The following is a 19,576-nucleotide window of genomic DNA, read 5'->3' as shown; positions in this document are numbered from 1 at the left end:
CCCTTAAGAAGGTAGTAGTGCTAACGTTGATACATGATTAGGGGCAGAACCATAGAAGTGATCGAGCCAGATTACCAGACGCCGAGCAGGAGGTGTCCTCCCCTCTGATTCTGGCAGAGATTCAAAAGTTGTGCTGCACGAGAGGTAGCGATTGAAGAGATAAATCGCATGAACGATGCTGGCAATGATACCTTTCGATACAGGCTCGCCGCTAACGTTCAGGCATAAGGGACAACGTCTTCAGGCACCCCAGGCTTTTGTGGAAGGGGAACGACCTCGGTGAAGGGCTCTTCTTTGCCCACCAGATTGTCCATCAACGCAAGAACAAGCCGGTTGCCCTCAGTGCCCTCTCTGCAGATACGCCATTCGGTGTAAGCTTCCCACCACCATTCGTGTGTGATGCCGTCACGGCCAAGATGGCCAGCCACACCAGCGTTGCTGACCGGGCGTTCCCACGGCTTGTCGACAATGTAATGGAGAACTACCAACTCCTTGTCAGACCACATGTGAGGATGCCAATAACGCATGGTTTTCAACGCGTTATAGGCCCATGACATAGGTAGCCACTTGTCCCGAAAGAAGTCGGCCAGGAAGTCTTGATCAGGAAATTGGTACGTCTTGACCCGATCGGAGGTATTGAAGACTTCGAGCATGCCTAGCCAAAGCTCTTCGCTGGGATAGAACAACAACATGCCTCCATTCAGCAATCGGTAGGTTGGGCGGCATCCACCTCCCATATAAGGTGCAACATCCTTGGGATGGTCCAAGGGCGTATACGCACAGTTGCCTTTGTGCCACTCCGGTGGGGCCCAGTCGTCGTGGTCGAGATTGCAAACACATGCATGGTTAGCACCCAGCCAGTCTCTGCCAGGCAGCTGAGTGTCGAAGATAGAATCCGGATGCTTGAAGATTGCGGTATCGGCATCCAGAAAGACTGCGCGGGTAAAACCCTGGCGATACACCTCAAAAGCACGAAGCTTGGTGAAGGTGTCTTTGAAGCGCTCGGCAACACTAGCAGTATTCTCATTACCTTTGGGGGGCAGCAAAAGCTCGACCTTCTGAGGCACAATGCGTCGAGAAGCCAGACCTTCAGCCTCAAGCGCAGCGATAGCTTCATCACCAAGTGACGAGGTGTACTGCACGATCAGAGGGTGGCTGGATTCGTATTTGTTCAGTGTATGAGCAAGGATGATGACTCCAGGGAGGTATGAAGGTCTAGTGAGCAGTGTTACCCAACAGGAGCACTCGCTACGGCCATTGATCGAGCCCATGTTCAACAAAAGAATCAGCAACCGGGGGCAAACCGTGTCGAGGACCTGCTAGCTAGGAAGGTACACTGGAAGAAGCAGGTGGTGATGTGGGAAGAACATGCTGCAAGGAAAGGTTGGCTCGGAGACTGAACACAACCCAATAGGTTCGCGGATAAGTGATGGAATTGTACCGTGAAGACATGGGTCAGTGAAGGGGGCGGCCAGCCAGAGTGGCTTGTGGTCAACGACATCGAGTGCGTCACTATCCGCTACCCGCAGTGACACATGGTGAGGACCGAATCAAGTCAGAACTTATCTCAGCCGGAACACACCTGGACGGACGCCTTATCCACAGCCTTTCTGACGGGTGGCTTTTCTCATGCCTATGGTACCTTGGACAGGTCTACGCCAGGAGCATACTATTACTAGTGATATTACAAGCAGTTACCATGAACACGATGTGTAATTGCTTGTTGGACGTGCAATAGGGCATTTTCACATCTATGCATTAGCCCACTTATGCTTCTCAGGGGTACCTAGACCACCGCCCGTTCGGGGCTTGCCTAAAAAGTTGGCCGGTTCCTCCGCCGACCGGCACCCAACTTTCCTTGTTGACACGACCGGGGTCGCAGATCGCCGGTAGTGCACTAACCACTACTCTTACTTGTGATACCGCTTGATCCAGATATTCCATACTCCAACACATCACCGCCTTCGACCGTAAAATCGTGGTTGTGATTGCTATTATCGTCACCTGCATGCTACATCCCGGCTGCCTCTGCCTGTCGCTACCGCAAATCGCCTATAGACTATTCGTTTCCAAATGATATGCGCCCATGGCGCCTCTTGAAAAGAAGTGGGTCAATGTTCAGGAGAAGACATTCACCAAATGGTATGCATTATGCTGAGGGCCTTTTGAACACCGACTGACCCCCAACAGGTTGAACAGCAAGGTCAAAAGCCGCGATGTCGCCGTTACGTCGCTCGCTACTGATCTTTCCGACGGCATCATCCTCATTCACTTGCTCGAAGTCCTCAGCAATGAGTCTCTCGGGCGATATGCCTCCAATCCCAAATTGCGCGTCCAGAAGTTCGAGAATATCAATAAGTCCCTCGATTACATCAGACTGCGCGGCATTCAGATGACCAACATCGGCGCTGAAGATGTAGTTGACGGCAACCACAAGATCATCCTCGGTCTCATATGGACTCTCATTCTGCGTTTCACCATCTCCGACATCAATGAGGCGGGTATGACGGCGAAAGAAGGACTGCTTCTGTGGTGTCAACGTAAGACTGCCTGCTACGAGGGTGTTGAGGTCCGCGACTTTTCCGCTTCGTGGAACGATGGCCTCGCCTTCTGCGCCCTCCTGGATATCCACAGACCAGATCTTATAGACTTCGATACGCTTGACAAGTCAGACCACAAGGGTAACATGCAGTTGGCATTCGACATCGCCTCAAAAGAGATTGGTATACCAGACCTGCTTGACGTGGAAGACGTGGCGGATGTGCCCAGGCCCGATGAGCGATCTTTGATGACTTACATCGCATACTGGTTCCATGCCTTTAGTCAGATGGAAAGAGTCGAGAATGCGGGCAGAAGAGTCGAGAAGTTCGTGAGCAACATGCAAGGCGCTTGGGAGATGGAGCACGCCTATGAGAAACGTATGCGAGCCCTGCTTCAACAAATCAGACAGCAGCGCCAGACATGGCATACAGCTACCTTTGCCGGCACGTATGCAGACGCGAAGCAGCAGGCAAAAGATCTGTCCACCTACAAGCGGAATCAGAAGAGAAATTGGGTAGCCGAGAAGTCTGAGCTGTCGGCACTTTTGGGTAACCTCAAGACAAAACTTACCACATACAGGCTTCGACCGTATGAGCCCCCGAAGGAGCTACGCATCGAAGTCTGCGACCACGAATGGAACTCCTTGACCACAGATGAGCAGGCTCGAAGCAAACTCATCAACGAGACTATTCGAGACATCAAAAATGCCTTACGAAGAAGCTTCGCGGATAAAGCCAACGATTTTGCTCTGACACTCAATACCCTCTCACTGGCCATCTCTGGCCTGGAAGGGGATGTGGAGGACCAACTCGAGCATGCCCAACGACTTTCCGCCAATCTGGCTCCACTGGAGCAGTATCTGGACGGCATAGCGCTGCTGGACGAGCAGTGTCAGGAGGCGAATATCGACGAGAACGACTACACGACCTACACATATGACGAACTTGTATATGAACTGGGCCTTGTAAGGCAAAGTGTACAGAAGAAGCTCACCTTTCTGGAGAATCAGATGGTGGCTAGGAACATGACTAATCTGACGCCGATTCAACTGGAAGAATTCGAATCCGTCTTCCGACATTTCGACCGAGACGGCACCAACACATTACAGGAGTTGGAGTTTAGTGCAGCTCTGGCGAGTTTGGGCTTGGTTTACGATGAGGAGGAGATGCACGAAAAGTATCTCGAGATCTGTCACTCTGGCATTGATCCGTCTTCGTCGCCAGTCTCACGCAGACAGCGCGAGTCAAGAGGAGTTGGCTTTGAGCAATTCATTCGCTTCATGGTATCGGTGACAGAGGATCAGAACACAGCTGAACAGGTCTTCCAGTCGTTCCAAGAAGTGGCCGACGGCAAACCCTACGTGACCGAGATGGATCTGCGTCATTCTCTGATCCCGGACGAGCTCATCGATGACCTCCTGCACAGCATGCCTGAGCACAAGGGGCCCGACATGGAGAGCGACCGAAACGTCCCAAAATATGACTACATTAGCTTCATGGAGAAAATGATTGGAGGACAGGAGAATGGCGCTCATACCGAGAGCCCTAGGCCTCGTTCAGCACAAATGAATGGAGGCAGCCCCAGGACGCCGCCGCCGACTCATAGATGAGTTTAAGGAAAGCCAGTCTAGTTGTGTTATCACCATAGCAAAGACTTTGGACACGAACGGAATGAAGATGGTCTAATCGGCGCAGGAGTTGGGCAACGAAGTAGCGACACCACTGGAAACCAAGACATAATGTACATTGAGCCCTTTATCCTCCCATCTGTCCTAAGGTCTCCATTTTCTACAAGGCTCTGGCTCTACTGACGCCAACCCCGCAGAGCGGTTCGAGTGGAGCATTCCTCGCTTGTTGCCGAAGCTAGCGGCTGCCCTGCCAAGCCTAAATTGATGGACAATCGTGTCATTCTGGCCTGGCCCTGCGTGCCTTGCGTGCCGCAGTGAGTCAAATTTACCAGGCCAGGCGCTACATGCACTCTTTGAGGCGTTCATTCTGCGCTCCGTCCTTTCGTTCCTTCTCCTACCTCTCCTGCGTCAGAATGGCGCAACCAAAATGGGTTCAGCCCGCTGGACAGACCCACGAGCCTGGCCTGAAAGTCTACAACTCACTCACCCGCTCCGAAGTCGAATTCGTCCCCCTTGAAAAGGGCCACGTTACCTGGTACTCCTGCGGTCCCACCGTCTACGACGATGCCCATCTCGGCCACGCTAGAAATTATGTGACCATAGACATCATACGAAGGATCTTGTCCGATTATTTCGGCTTCAAGGTGCATTTCGTGATGAACATCACAGATGTGGATGACAAGATTATTCTGAGAGGACGACAACGGCATTTGTACGACGCATACAAAGAGTCGCATTACTTCATAGACGATGCGGTCAGGAAAGATGCGCACGATGCGTGGTTATTCTACATCAAGAAGAATCTCAAGAGAATATCTACAACCCCGCCCCCGCCTCCAGCGCACTTTGACTCGGTCATTCAGCAGACCTATGGCGACATACTGGATGGTGGTAGCCTTGAGCCTGGTCAGAAACCTGGTGATGCCGAAGCCAAGGTCAAGATGCATATCAACACCTCTCGATCAGCTGCCAAAGCCCTGTCGGAGGACCCCAAGATGCTAACGCCTCTGGACTTCTATCGGCTAATGAACGACCCAATGTGCTTAGTACTTGATGAGAAGGGCAAGGCCAGCATACGAGGTGACGACCACGCCGTGTTCACGAAACTCACTAAAGAATACGAGGAGCGGTTCTTCAGAGACATGGACGACCTAAATGTGTTAAGGCCTGATGAGTTGGTGCGGGTGACTGAGTACGGCGATGAGATTGCAAACTACGTCAAGCAGATTGTTGACAACAAATTCGCCTACAAAGCCGATGATGGCTCGGTATATTTCGACATCAAGAACTTTGAGACCGCTGGCTATTCCTATGCGAGACTCAAACCGGAGTCGAGAGGCGACAAGGAGCTCCAAGATGACGGAGAAGGAGCCTTGTCGAAGAGTAGCGGCGGGAAAAAGGCCGATGCAGATTTCGCGTTGTGGAAAGCCTCGAAAGCTGGGGAGCCGAGTTGGTCTAGTGAATGGGGTCCTGGGCGACCTGGATGGCACATTGAGTGCTCAGCCATGGCATCGGCAAAGCTGGGTAGACAGATGGACATACACTCTGGTGGCATCGATCTCGCTTTCCCACATCACGACAACGAGCTCGCACAGAGCGAAGCCTATTTCCATGCCGGCGTCGAAAACCAATGGGTCAACTACTTCCTGCATATGGGCCATTTGTCGATCCAGGGATCAAAGATGTCCAAGTCACTAAAGAACTTTACCACAATACACGAAGCGTTACGAGAGAAAAAGGAGTGGACGTCAAGAAGTCTTCGAATTGTATTCTTGTTGGGCGAATGGCGGAAAGGGATCGAAATCACAGACGATATGGTATTGGAAGGCAGAGGGTGGGAAGATCGGGTCGATAACTTCTTCCTGAATGCCCTTGACAGTCTCGAAAAGACCTCCAGCACATCTTCGGAGCCGTCAGTCATGGCAAGTCCTCTAAAGACCGCCGAAACCAAGACACGGGATGCACTTCTCCGCTCATTCGCCACGAAGGATGTGATGTACGCCATTTCCGAGCTCATCACCATCTACAACTCTGCCGACAAGTCAACCTTCACCCGCGGTGACCACCACGCCCCGGCTGCCTTCATCACTCGAATGGTCAATACGTTCGGGCTCAATGGATCCGCTACCGCCTCATCTAGCGCGCTCGGATGGGAGGGCCTGTCGCTTCCCGAAGAAGTGCAGCTATTTGTGCGACCACTATCGAGTGTGCGGGACCAGTTGCGGCAAGCCGCCATCGCCAAGACCATCACGCCTGCCAGGGTCAAGGAGATAGTATCCAGTATCGCGATACCAGAATCCACATTCAGCAATCGTCCTCAACGACCTTCACCAGCTCGTGCTCTGAGCGACTTCCGAGGCAGTGCTCTTGCCGCTTCAGACAAGGCAGCGACAGGTGATGCTGACCTGAATAAGGACATCCTTGCCCTTTGCGACCGCATTCGCGACTTTGACCTGTGGCACCTCAACATCTATCTTGAGGATCAAGATTCTGGCGTTGCCCGTGTGCGACCCGTCACAGAGGGTCTGCGTGCCGCGCGCCGTGAAAAAGAGGATAAGGTACGCGTAAAGGAGGAGGCCAAGAAGAAGCGCGATCAGGAAGCGATGGACAAGCTCATGAAGGGCAAGGTCCCGCCGCAAGAAATGTTCCGGAGTCCGAACTCAGAGGACTTCACCGAGTGGGATGGAGATGGCGTGCCTACCAAGGGAAAGGACGGCGAAGCCCTGCCTCCGAGCAGAGTCAAGAAGCTGCGGAAGGAATGGGCCGCGCAGGGTAAAGCACACGAGAAATGGCTGCAGGCGCTCAACGAGGGTATTGTGAAGCTGTGACTGTGACATCTATTGGGTTGGGCAGATACAAAAGATTCGAGCGCCCAAGCTAGGCGTAAGAGAAAACGAGTAGGAGCGATGATAGCGCAACGAAAGATCACTGCGCAGTGAGAAGCGATGCTGGAGCAGCTGGCAAGCTCGCCGCAGCCAGCAAGACCATTTTAACTGAACCGAGGAAGCGGTTCATACGATTACCTATTCCAGTACATGCTTTGTTGTTCTTCCTGGAGATTGTGTGCCCCTCGTTGCATGGTGCAATCTTCGCACGGCGAAACATGGCCCGCTCCTCTGATCGCGCTCTCCGAGGTCGCCAGCATTCCCCCGTGCTCTTGTACACGGACGTTCTGCGATTGACTCTTCTACCATGAGAAAGCTCTCTGTGCACTACCTTGAACAGCCCTCTGCACAACCCCCAATCTCAGCCCATGGGTGTCTCTTTCTTCGTTGTCCACCGCCTGCCATGTCCACCGTTCGGCGTCTTCGGGGGCTCTGTGACCAATTGGCGTCCCAGATGACTGAACTGAAGAAGCTAAGCCTTCTGCCGAATCTTCCGCGGGAACCCCTGATAGCACCCAGCCTTATCTAAAGCCGGGCCGTCTCTCTTCGTGCGTACATGGCCCGATCGGTGGAGGGTGGTCACCCTGCTCAGGTGAGCTATTTCTCACGCGCCTTATTCTATTGCTTGGGCGCGCGGTGGGTATGGAGCAGGTCCACTGCATGCTGCATAAACCTAGGTGGCCGATGGGTCTCAATCATGGTATATAAGAGTGCTCGGTGTCAAGCGAATCTGAGCAGGCTCTGACACGTCTAATTCTACAAGCAAGCAAGCAAACACCACTCACAACTCAAGCAACCCATTTGCTTCCCAGATCTGACCTTGAGCTTCTGTCATCGCCCTTTAGGTGCTGGCTACATTGACCTCACCACCACACCATAGCAACCACACCATCCAAATTCACCTACGACCTCAGCTTCACGTACCTTCACTTTCCCAGTCCTCCGCCACCAGTGATCTATCATCGCCACCACAAGCGGCACCAAAACCCACAATGTCCGCCGTCTCTGGCTACTCAGTAGCCCACGACCCGGAAGTCCAACAATACCGCCGCATGCGCGCCGCTGTGTTGGCGCGCGAGCAGCAGCGCAAGCAGGAGCAGCGGGAGCGCAGACGCATGCTTGGCTTGCCGGAGATCAAGGATGAGAGGGGGTTGATTAGTCGGGTGCTGGGGTTGGGGAAGGGGAAGAAGGAGAGGAAGGAGGAGGGAAAGGACATGCTGGAGGTGAAGGAGAGGGAGGTGGAAGGGTGGAGCGATGCTGAGACGGAGGTGGAAGTGGTTGTGGGAGGAAATGAGAAGGAGCATGCTCGAAAAGAACGCTGAGAGGAGTGAAGGGCCGGAGGTGAGGTGGCTTGATGGTAGATAGCGAAGTGCAAGGCTTCCGCGCCGGCACACAGATCCTCCGCCATTTATTATGTTCTTTCTTTTCCGCCTCGCTATGCCCACTGGCCTCACACAACAACCCCTCACTCCTCGCTCCAAGGAAGAGGCTCTCAGGTTCTGTACGATCCCTGTCGCTTGCTTCAGACACTCTCCTCACCATCCTCCGCATAGTAAGGTTGTCTTCTAAGCCGTATTTGCTCACAGAATACCAACTGACCAAGCCTTGACAAGATGGCTCCCGACGGCCGCCATACCAGGGGTCCCGCGCACTTGAAGAGGCAGTACCCCAAACAAATCGTCCCCGCCCCCGTTGCCGGCTTTCGCTACATTGACTCGAAAGCGCCCACGAAGACGTCCATCTGCAAGGGTCTTGGCCTGGATATAGACGCCCCTTACACCACACACCGTCTCACCGCCGAAATTTGCGAGAAATGGGTCCACCGATTTACTCGCGGCATCGCAGCAGTCCTTCCGGAACGCCAGGACAGATGGGAGGCAGTCCGACAGCTGTGTGAGGAGTTTGTAGATGATTACCATTGGAGCTACCTGCTCCAACCGGTGTGGGCAGAGTCTGAGAATCACAAGCAGTGGCTCATGGCTTCTTTCGCGAAATTGGCGTTGTCGAGAGACCAGCAATTGGCTCAGGCGACCACGGCTCTAGGTGAAGTCGACCGCGCCTTGAGTGCTGACCCCGGCCAAGCGACTGCCACATCGATCAGAGAAACGGTACTGCTGGCCGAGGTCGAATCCCTGAAAGCCGAGCTCCGTGTTGCTGCCAAAGCTGCCAAAGCGATCAATGATGAATTGGAAGTCGTTTCCCACCAGTATGCAAATCTGCAACGCGAGCTAATGGCGGGAGGTAGTGGGAGCCGGGAGGACCTGGTGAGGATGAATGAGTTGCTGCAGCAGGGGCGTGCTGAAATGAGAAAAGAGGTCGATTCACTGAGGGAGTTTGTCGATCGTCTGCAGCAGGAGAATGAGGAGCTGAACAGAACGTTGCAGCAGGTGTCTGAGTGGGAGAAGGAATTGGCCGCGTGAGGCACTTCCTGATATTATCTGAATCGGAGCTTGTGTCGTGCAAAGAGCTGTGCTGCTGTATGAGTTATGATTGGCACCCGTGCCCTGCCGGTTGATTCGACTGCACATTCACCAGAAACGCCGAACAAGGAGGGAACTCCTTTGTGGCGTGTGAAGCCAGCAAGTCTGAAAGAAGCTTTGCAATTGGTCAAACAAGTCTTTTTGAATCTGTACAGTCAAAAACCCCTTAGCCTGAATGCACAAAGACGCCAACACATTGGTTTGGCCTCCCTCTCGTAACTTAGAGTAGCTCTCGCTCACGAGCCGTGCTGCCACCATTGTTGTATATCATGATACCCCATAGCAGAGTGCTAGAATTCTCCGAACGCCGTTAATGCGAAGACGAGTCCAAAGCTGATCTTGAACGCGACGTTCTGCTGGATGGCACTCCGAACATTCACGCCTTTCGCGTACCGCTGCAGCCTCTCGACTGGGATGATGTTGTAGCCTTTCCGTGCCGCGTACTGTGAACACGGACTGTTAGTGGTTGTTCAGTCAAGCGGGGGGGTCAACAGTCATAGCGAGACGGCTTAGTGAGATCTTATAAAGCATCGATCTTCGATGGCTCATCACCAAATAGCTCCAACCATCTATTCGCTCAATCTTGAACCCATCTCCACGCCTGAAAGAATGATCAAGTGTCACGTACCTGCCAGACCACGATTCCGACACCCAGCACCAGTACCAGCATGCGACTGAACATACTTAGCAACACGCCGGCCCCCAATCCCAGCATGCCCCCTAGACTAATCTGCTTGACGGCCGCGGGGTTCAACGACCCGTCCTTGAACACCGGCACATCTTTCTTTCCTCCTGTTGCTGCATCCGGCGCAGAGCTCGAGAACGGAGACGAGGATTCGCCCTGGCCGCTCAATGACGGCAACTGGGCCGGGCCGAGTGAAGAGTCGTTGAGGGTCGGGCGAGAGGGTGCGAGGAAAGGGAGGGAGAGGCCAAAGGCGACAGCGAGGGGACGCGCGGGATGGCGGAAGAGGGACGGGACGCGGAGAGTGCGGGTGGTGCTCTTGCTGACGGGGGAGGAGAGCTGGCGGGTGAGCAGGACGGTCGGACTTGTGCTGGCGAGAGAGGGCCGAAAGGAGGAGGTTGCCCGGAGGAAGAGCATGGTTGTAGTGATTCAGGCGATGCCTGCGGTGGACAGGGACGTGTGAAGGAAACGGATGCTGCTGGTGCCACTAGCTGCTACGGTCACGTCGAGAGCTGCTTGGAGCGGTGGGTATTCGCCTCGTGCTTTCGTTCGCCGTTGTCAGCTTCTGCGACGCAGGTGAGGTATATTCGTTCTGTGACATGGGTGAGCTCGCGACTCAGTCCTCGTTGCAGCACTTGTTCCGATCTACAGTACGTCATTGAAATCATCACGAAAACGGCTAGCGTTGCGTTTTCGTGCTGTGGTGGTAAGCCAATCGTCAGCATTCAAAATCACAAAATCAGCGGGGACCGGTTCCCCCAGAACAGGCCGTGAGTGTGGGGATGAATCAGGTACAGTAGTATGCGGTAGTAAGAACCTGCATCAGCAATCAACTAATCCATCACAACATAGCACTCTGACCCTCGCGCTCGCACCCGAATAGCGCTCGCTGGAGACTCACGTTCCGACGCGGTGTATCGGTGGATTTCCAATTCTTAGGTAAACAGCAGAATTTGGCCGTCTCCCAGCGATATTGCTCCGCTCGCCCCACACCCGAAGTGCGGTACACATCCGGTGACCACAGTCGACTTTGTTGCTGGGCTGATTGGGTCCGGAGCCCAGTCTTAGTCCTGCTTGGGGCAAGCCAGTACCGCAGTCTGGGCCCAGAGCCGGGGTGGACGCCGCACGGGACGCTAAACCATGGATATCTCCCACTTTCCTTCGCTGCTTGTCTGGCTATTTTAGATGTTGACACACCCAGCGCGCTCTCAAGGGCGGACAAGAGATCTTTCGTCTGCTCGTGACAGACTCACTTCACAGGAAACCAAACCCAACGGACAGCGGTGAACACGCGGCCAAAATGGGGTCGACGGCGTTGGTCAACGGCGAGGGCCACCCCGCCAAAACCATCGACACACCACTGCTGATAGTAGGAGCCGGCCCAGCAGGCGCGTCTCTAGCATGCTTCCTCTCTCACCCACCCTACAGCATGACAGGTCTACTCATCTCCAATGCCCCAACCACATCCCAGACACCTCGCGCCCACATCACCAACCCTGCCTGCTTCGAGTGCCTGCGTGACATTGGCCTAGAGGAAAGGGCTGTGGGACTCGCCACCGCCGGCGACAACATGATCCACACGCGCTGGTGTCACGACATGACCGGCGAAGAGTACGCCCGCATCTACTCCTGGGGCAACGACCCCCAACGCCACGGCGAGTACGAGAGCCACACGCCTTGCCGGCACGTGGACCTGCCACAGACCGAATTCGAGCCCATCATGATCCAGCGTGCGACTGCCGAAGGCTGGGATGTGCGTTTCCGCACCAGATTCCTCGACTTCAAGCGTCAGGACGACGGCTTGATCGTCAGCCGTCTCGCGGATGATCTAACCGGGAGCGAGTATCTGGTTCGATCCAAGTACCTCTTTGGCGCCGATGGCGGCCGCAGCCAGGTCATTCGCCAGCTGGAAATCCCGCTCATCAAGAAACCAGGTCAAGGGCTGGCCTTGAACGTGCTGGTCCAAGTGGACCTGTCAGACTATGTCGATGCCAGAAAAGGCAACCTTCATTGGGTCTTCCAACCAGAAGACGACTATGACGACTTTGCGTGGAGCGGCCTGATCCGCATGGTCAAGCCGTGGCACGAGTGGATGTTCATTCTCTTTCCCAAACCAGAAGTCGAGTATAAGGAACCCACAATGGCACAATGGGAGGCCAAGTGCAGAAAGATCGTGGGCAACGACAAGCTTCCACTGAAGATTCTCGACGTATCCAAGTGGCTGATCAACGAAACCGTGGCAGAGCGCTACTCCGACCCCACCAACACCATCCACTGCCTCGGCGACGCCGTCCACCGGCACCCGCCCTTCAACGGCCTCGGCTCCAACACTTGCGTCCAAGACGCCTACAATCTGGCCTGGAAGATCAAATACGTCGAGAACGGCCTCGCCTCCCACTCCCTGCTCTCAACCTTCAGCCCGGAACGTCAGCCCGTCGGCCTCGGCGTCGTCACGCGCGCGAACCAAGGCCTACGCGACCACACGCCCGTCTGGGACGCCATGGGTCTGACGCTCCCCACACCGAAAGAACGCATGGCGGTGATGGAAGAGCTCAAATCGGCCACGAAAGCCGGGCGCGCCCGCAGGAAACTGCTCAACGACGCCATCGACGGCACGTCCCATGAGTTTCACGGCATCGGCGTCGAGATGAACCACCGCTACGTCAGCGACGGCGTCGTCGTGGACGATGAGAAGGACGCGCCCCCGCAATGGCCGGAGGACCCCGTCTTGTACCACCGCGCCAGCACCTACCCCGGCAGCAGACTGCCGCACGCGTGGCTGAACAAGCGGATGCCCCAGAAGAACCACGTCTCGACGCACGACTTGGCCGGGCACGGCGTCTTCTGCCTGCTGACGGGCATTGGCGGCCAAGGGTGGAAAGCCGCCGCTCAAACGGCGTCGAAGGAGCTGGGCATCGACATCCGCGCTTACAGCATCGGGTGGGGGCAGGACTGGGAGGATGTCTATCGGGACTGGTCGCGCAAGATGGAGGTCGACGAAGATGGCTGCGTGCTCGTGAGGCCGGATCGCTTCGTTTGCTGGAGAGCCATGGCGGCGGGTGACGAGGAGCGGAGGCTCGGCGTCGCGCTGAAGAAGGTTCTGGGGAGATGATGATGATAATGCGCTTCTCACGCGTTTGAAGCGCTCGAATCTTGGGGTTGATATCTAAGAGTAGTTTTGGCCTGCTGGTCCTCTCCGAGAGCAGATCTTTGGGCGACAGAAGCTGATTGTTAGTCGGCGCGAACTTCAGAGAAGACAGGGCTGCTAAGATCCCATTGGGGAGATGCGACGAGATTCAGGTAGATGATATTGTCAAATCATACTGGATACGATCAAGCAGAATTAGGACTGAAATCTTCATAGTGTCCACTCATATCTGATACATTTCATGTGATGATACAAGTATCGTCGCTAACCCTCTCGCACATTACACCTTCTCCAGTCGCTGCCCAATCACCACTGTGCTCTGCGAGTACCCATACGCCAAATCACTGAGAGACAGGGCATGCATTGCGAAAGTCTTGCTCCGGAAGGGCGCCCACCCTAGTATCCTTGAACCTCCAGACAGCGACCCTGTTCTTAAACCGCAAGTTGAGCTCGGCATAGATGCGGTCCCTGGAACTTCAGAAGACGAAATGTGTCTAACCAAATAATGCCGTAGAATGAGCCAGAGTCGCTGCCGTCTTCGCACCCCAACCTCAAGCGAGCGGGTTGAGCAGCTGCCTGCACGAGTAACCCCAGCAGCTGTTGAGCAGGGGGCCAGAGGTTGTAGCTTTGTGCGAGAAAGGAACGACGGCCTGCTGGCGAAGACGTGCCGAAGAGACTTTGGAGACGATGGCGTAGTAGGACAGGGCCGACTGTGCATGTATGGCAAAGTGAAGTGAGACCAGGAGCAGAGAATCGAATGCGCCCCCCCCCCCGCCGTGAGCTGCATTTTTTCATGTCCATCAGGTCGCAATTGCCAGTGCTGGCATCCCATCGATCACGCTTGCGAGCCGCGAACTGGGCCGAGCGGCGTCGTCCTATTTTTTGTAGACACTCTCCTATCAGTCCTTAAGGCTAGATGATGGGATGGCCGTCATGGCAATATTCGTCAACCATAAAATTCCCACCGCTAACACCGCATCGCTGATTGGGTGGGGAGGGGGGTAGCATCCCTTTTAATTATGAACTATATGAATTCTTGTCGAAGCCTTGTCTGCTCCATCGCTTCTGCCCGGTGAGGTGAGCCGGCACTCCGACATACATGGGCTCATCCTCCTTGTCCTCAAAGACAATGCCCGTCAAGTTCATATGGTCGCTGAGGCGGTTCGCGGCATATGCCGGGTGAGTCATGTCCTCCGGCCGCTCCGTCTCGGGCTTGTCAAAATCTCTCTCTGATGCCGCCACTGGTGTCGACGACGCATTATTGCTATCCTCAGATCTGGTGGTGATGTCTCCGCCAACAGTCGTGGATCGTGGCCGAGCTGTAGCGTTGGAACGGCGGCGGAAGAAGAGATAGCCAAGTGCAATGAGTAGCAAAGCGCCCAGAGTAGCGCCTACCGCAACGCCTGCTATTGCGCCTGCTGAGAGACTGTCTTGCCCAGAAATTCCGTCCTCCTGCTGCGCCGCTGAGGTCGTCATCGGCGGTGTTATTGTTTGTGTATCGTTGACACTGGGTGGAAGATTCGCTGAGGCAGCCAGCGCACCTGTGTTGGTGGTGACTGTTGTGATTTAGACCGTATTTGGACCGACTCTCGTCACTCAACCCGGCTGCACCGAATCTCTGATTGCAGAGTGGTCGGTATTGGTTGATACAGTGATTGTTACCTATTATAGTGGTCGAATCCACAGTTTTCTTCCCCTGGACGACTTTTGTGAACACCGAGACCCCACCCCAGGCTACAGTTCTCGTAACGATGGCCTCGATGAGGGCAAGGGACTCGGAAACAGAAGGGATCGTGGTGGTAGATGCGGGCTGCGAAGCTGCAAGCTGGAAACGAGCAGTCAAGAGACCAAGTACGCTGGGCGGGACATTCTATCCGCGAAGCATGTCGCCCGCGTTGAAGATCAAAGGAATGCACCCAAAGGAAATAAATCGTCGAACAGGAAGATCATAATGCTGAGGATTAGATTCTGCCTACCTGTCAAGCCGGATTCAACTCCAGGGGAGTCCCGGGTTCCTGATACCCCTGCGTCGATATGACAGCCATCGCCAAAAATCACATGTCCACAATGAGTGCTGTCCAAATCGCCGGGTCCAGTGAGATCAGCAGCTAGTCATTACCGTCTTTCGAGTGGTGTTAAGCGAAGTTGGATCGTGAGATATTTGGGCTGCTAGAGAGTCGCGGGAGATGATCCCGCCGCGGTTCGTGAAGCTTGGCAACGGCATTGGAGATTCGAGGCTGGAACTGGCATCACTGTCGATTTGGAAACACGATTGCGAACACCGACTCCTCCCAGAGCCGAGTCCTTGTGTAGAGAACGATGCGAGACTCCGTACACAGCACCAGCCTCTTTGTGAAGGCACAATGTTGGAGATACAACTGGTGCACTGCTGCCAGCCTGGACGAAGGGAGGTCGCTGAGCAATATTAATTCAGCTTCAAGACATCCTCGTTCCCAACTGCCGGCGCCATGCCCTCGCCTTGTCCGTTTCCATCCTCATGAGCTTGAGAATCGCTTCGAGCGTCGGGAACAGGCTTTCCGATATGGCCAAGCTTGACCTCAACATCGACTCCCTTCTTCAGTGTCTGCAGCACGACGCAATACCGTTCGCTCAACTCGATCAGTTTCTGGACTTTGTCTTTGTCCTCGGACCCAACTTCGAGTCGGACTTTGAGGCGGATGGCCTGGAACCCAACTGGTACTTGAGCCCCATCTTCACCTTTAATGCCCATCGTACCACGAAAGTCAAGGTCGCCCTCAACAATGACCGTGCCGCCCTGGATTGCGATGCCCATGGCCGTAGCTACGGCTCTGACAGTTACACCGTAGCATGCCACAAGACTTTCTAACAGCATGTCTCCAGAACACAGTTCCCCACTTGCGTCAAAGCCTTCACCTCCCGCTAATTTGTGGAGTCCGGCCACCTTCTTCTGGGCAGCGCCGGCGGAGGCCAGGTTGCAGGTAAGTGAAGTCGATGTTGGATCAAGGTCGCCCGAGGAATTCAATGTGATGAACGCCGAAGATGGGTCAGAACGGTATTGGTCCTTGAGGGGCTTCTGTTTCGAGCGCAGCGACTCTGCTGCAATTTCGGCTGGTGTAGACATGTTGTTAGACCGAGAGGGAAAAGGTGGCTCGGGACGTGGTATAGAAACTGCAGAAGACTTTTGTGAAACCGATGGATACTCTGCTTTCAATAGCAGGATCCAAGAGCGGCCGGTCTTACTATATATCGTCATGTCAAAACCTACCTGATCGAACCCGATAAAACAGGTGCAATAGGCCGCTCCTATTCGCGTGGTCGAACGGAGATTCTGTGCTTGGAAGTCTCCTTCCACGATTAACGGGCTTTACCCCTCACCAAAGAGCCTCCTCCGAATGACCACCAGCAGTGTATCCCCACGGCCTATATACAGGCCAAAACCACTCCGCACCATCGATCGAGTCAGTAGCGAGGCTTCAGGTCGGCTCCAGCCCTCATATATTCGTTTCGTGGCACTGGCTGTGGCTCGGAGAATCCAGGAGTCATCAATGCGGGTGGGGAGCAGTGCCAAGAGCGTGCGACCTGGATGCAGCCCGTCCTCGACGCCTTTCCAAGGCTACCATCAGATGCAGCTGCCTTGTCCGCAGGCTACCGATATGCCCATCATCTCTTCCGTGCTGACCTGGTAAGAATAGCCAAATTCCTCCCGAGCACTCTCAGCCGGACAGCTTGATAAGCAACATCCACGTGCCAAGTGAGATGACGATCCCGCTTAAGCGTGCCACCTCCTCGGCCTGCCGACTTTGCGACTCCTCGACTTCTCGGTCTCCAGAGACCGAACTCGAGCTGTTATACCTAACAGATCCAGGCCGGGGTCGATCAGACCCCGCTGATCGCCTGTTTGGCGCCAAAAACTGCGCATTTGCCGCTCCTCTGGTCTTGGCCGCTCGAATGCGACAGCGAGCACTAACGACGTCACTTTGCGCGGTTGACACACCACCCTAGGCTCGCCTGTCCACCCAGCCCCAACCTCGCCTCAGCCCGTCCACTCAGGTCGTCTCAGCTCTCGGCCACACCCCGATGCGCACATCAACGGCAGATGTGCGGACGCCTCGCGCGCGGAATGGTCTGCCCTCGTCTGAGGTCTGATTCTCCTCCTAGCTAACTTCCCCGCGTTCCTGCAGCCATTTCATACAGCGCTAGCAACGTCGTGACTCGATGAACCTGTCCACTCGTGCTGTCTGCTCGCTGTTATGCAGATGGTGGCGCCGCAACAGCACACAACTTTTCCGGCCCGGTCGGCTTGCACTGTGGAGTGCATGGTGGAAACTGCGAATCCCGTCAGCCGCTCTCCGTTATCATGTGCCATGATGATAATGGCGCGAGACGAGACTTCGGGGTGGGTATCCCGACTACTACATTGCCATATACTAACATTTCCGCCTTTTTTCTGTCCCCATTGCGTTTGTCAGTACCTCCTCTAAGCACTGCCATTGTTTTACATTATTTGCGCTCGTCTGTGCACCATGGAGGCTGTGGCGAAACAGAAACAGGTCGATGCCGGTCTCCGACCACCTGCCCTGTCGGCTGATCACGGTGAATCATCCTCATCCACCGCAAATGCCAGCGATGAAGTGACCTTTGCGCATACCGACTACCCATATCACGCCGAACATGGCCCACCTATCGATAATGCCGATCGTTATGACCAGATGGAGGAAGACTACCAACACCACAACAATCTACTCTGGTCCCGCATACGGCACCACCTCCGTGAGCCTTTCATGGTAAGTACTGGTATACAATTTACGAAGCAGCACTGACTCTACTCAAAGGAATTTCTTGGGACCTTCATAATGATCATCTTCGGCGACGGCTCGGTTGCACAGGTGATGCTTTCGGCGAATCCCAATCTTCCAGAGTCCAGCCAAAACAAGGGCGACTATCAGTCCATATCTTGGGGGTAAGTTCTGTTCGCAGCGAGCTAGGAGGGCATCACTAAAATGTTCCGTAGATGGGGTATCGGGGTTATGCTCGGCGTCTACGTAGCTGGCGGCGCTGGCGGACATCTCAATCCAGCCGTGACAATGTGCATGTGCCTCTACCGCAAGTTCCCATGGAAGAAATGGCTGCCCTACGCCTGCGCACAAGTTCTTGGCTGCTTTTGCGGCGCCGCTGTCATCTACGGGAACTACAAGTCAGCCATTGACGAATTTGAAGGCGGCGCCGGCATCCGCACCGTCCCCGGCTATTCAGACACCGCGACAGCCGGAGTCTTCAACACATACCCGCAACCGTTCCTGACCAAGACCGGCCAGGTATTCAGCGAGATCATCGCCTCTGCCATACTGATATTCGTCATCTTTGCCCTCAAAGACGACGGTAACCTTGGCGCAGGCGACAAGACACCGTTGATGCTCTTCTTCCTCATCTTTGGAATCGGCGCGACTCTCGGCTGGGAAACGGGCTATGCCATCAACCTGGCGCGTGACTTCGGTCCACGCTTGTTTACGTATATGGTGGGATACGGACCTGAAGTGTGGCGGGCCGGAGACTATTATTTCTGGGTATGTCTCATTTTTCCCAAACATGTTTTTGAGGATCGTTTAGACAGAGACTGACCAACACAGGTTCCAATGGTCTGCCCCTTCATTGGCACTGCTCTAGGCGGCTTCCTCTATGACCTGCTGATATTCACGGGCGAGTCGCCTATCAACACGCCATGGATAGGAATGAAGCGGCTGGTACGTCCATCCAGAAAGGACATTAAGGAGGCGTGGACGGGTAAGGTGGAGAAGCAGGTCTGAACTCAGGTCAGAGAAGGAGTCCCACCGGGGATGATCAGGGCACAATAATGGCCTGCGCAGCGACCTCGGATTTCAGGCGGTCAGCGCGAGCCTGAAAGGGGCTCATATGGAGGGGAGCGGCTCTCATTGGCATTCCCTGTGTAAGGCTCATGTCCAAACGACCGGTACGATCTGGGAACTGGTCCACGAGCAAAGCAACACGACGCCAGGAAGGCCAGCGCGGAGCTAGCTACATGGTCAAGAATTAAACATGGAAAACAGATTTACGATGAGGACACCAGGACATTAGCAAGACCCGCAAACATGCGTTGGGGATCCATTTCCGAAATCCCGGCACCAGAGTCATGAGGAGGGCCACCAGGGCATCAGTGAGGCTTTGCGTACCAAAACTGGGTCCGGGTCCAGGTCCAAGCACGGCAAAGCTAGG

The 19,576-nt window shown here is 54.8% G+C and overlaps 8 protein-coding genes across 8 annotated transcripts; 5 read left to right on the top strand and 3 right to left on the bottom strand.

Moving 5' to 3' along the window:
* Positions 1-218: 218 nt before the first annotated feature.
* Positions 219-1,271, bottom strand: HMPREF1541_04858 (uncharacterized protein; the record flags this gene model as incomplete). The annotated part of the gene is made up of 1 exon (XM_008719202.1): positions 219-1,271. The coding sequence occupies one exon, from the start codon at positions 1,269-1,271 to the stop codon at positions 219-221; it is 1,053 nt and encodes a 350-aa protein (XP_008717424.1).
* Positions 1,272-2,086: 815 nt separating this feature from the next.
* Positions 2,087-4,150, top strand: HMPREF1541_04857 (uncharacterized protein; the record flags this gene model as incomplete). The annotated part of the gene is made up of 2 exons (XM_008719201.1): positions 2,087-2,142; positions 2,191-4,150. 2 exons carry the CDS (start codon positions 2,087-2,089, stop codon positions 4,148-4,150), a joined length of 2,016 nt encoding a protein of 671 aa, XP_008717423.1.
* Positions 4,151-4,581: 431 nt separating this feature from the next.
* Positions 4,582-6,996, top strand: HMPREF1541_04856 (cysteine-tRNA ligase; the record flags this gene model as incomplete). Its single annotated transcript, XM_008719200.1, has 1 exon — positions 4,582-6,996. One exon carries the CDS (start codon positions 4,582-4,584, stop codon positions 6,994-6,996), a length of 2,415 nt encoding a protein of 804 aa, XP_008717422.1.
* Positions 6,997-8,666: 1,670 nt separating this feature from the next.
* HMPREF1541_04855 (uncharacterized protein) lies at positions 8,667-9,473 on the top strand (the record flags this gene model as incomplete). The annotated part of the gene is made up of 1 exon (XM_008719199.1): positions 8,667-9,473. One exon carries the CDS (start codon positions 8,667-8,669, stop codon positions 9,471-9,473), a length of 807 nt encoding a protein of 268 aa, XP_008717421.1.
* Positions 9,474-9,823: 350 nt separating this feature from the next.
* On the bottom strand, positions 9,824-10,632 carry HMPREF1541_04854 (uncharacterized protein; the record flags this gene model as incomplete). Its single annotated transcript, XM_008719198.1, has 2 exons — positions 9,824-9,976; positions 10,162-10,632. The coding sequence occupies 2 exons, from the start codon at positions 10,630-10,632 to the stop codon at positions 9,824-9,826; spliced, it is 624 nt and encodes a 207-aa protein (XP_008717420.1).
* An 883-nt stretch (positions 10,633-11,515) lies between these two features.
* On the top strand, positions 11,516-13,327 carry HMPREF1541_04853 (uncharacterized protein; the record flags this gene model as incomplete). Its single annotated transcript, XM_008719197.1, has 1 exon — positions 11,516-13,327. One exon carries the CDS (start codon positions 11,516-11,518, stop codon positions 13,325-13,327), a length of 1,812 nt encoding a protein of 603 aa, XP_008717419.1.
* Positions 13,328-15,788: 2,461 nt separating this feature from the next.
* HMPREF1541_04852 (uncharacterized protein) lies at positions 15,789-16,466 on the bottom strand (the record flags this gene model as incomplete). The annotated part of the gene is made up of 1 exon (XM_008719196.1): positions 15,789-16,466. One exon carries the CDS (start codon positions 16,464-16,466, stop codon positions 15,789-15,791), a length of 678 nt encoding a protein of 225 aa, XP_008717418.1.
* A 1,402-nt stretch (positions 16,467-17,868) lies between these two features.
* Positions 17,869-19,149, top strand: HMPREF1541_04851 (uncharacterized protein; the record flags this gene model as incomplete). The annotated part of the gene is made up of 4 exons (XM_008719195.1): positions 17,869-18,129; positions 18,178-18,305; positions 18,357-18,909; positions 18,973-19,149. The coding sequence occupies 4 exons, from the start codon at positions 17,869-17,871 to the stop codon at positions 19,147-19,149; spliced, it is 1,119 nt and encodes a 372-aa protein (XP_008717417.1).
* Positions 19,150-19,576: the final 427 nt, after the last annotated feature.

The sequence above is a fragment of the Cyphellophora europaea genome, assembly GCF_000365145.1.
Source record: "Cyphellophora europaea CBS 101466 unplaced genomic scaffold supercont1.4, whole genome shotgun sequence".
Lineage (NCBI taxonomy): Eukaryota > Fungi > Ascomycota > Eurotiomycetes > Chaetothyriales > Cyphellophoraceae > Cyphellophora > Cyphellophora europaea.
This window is presented reverse-complemented; position numbering and strand designations above follow the sequence as displayed.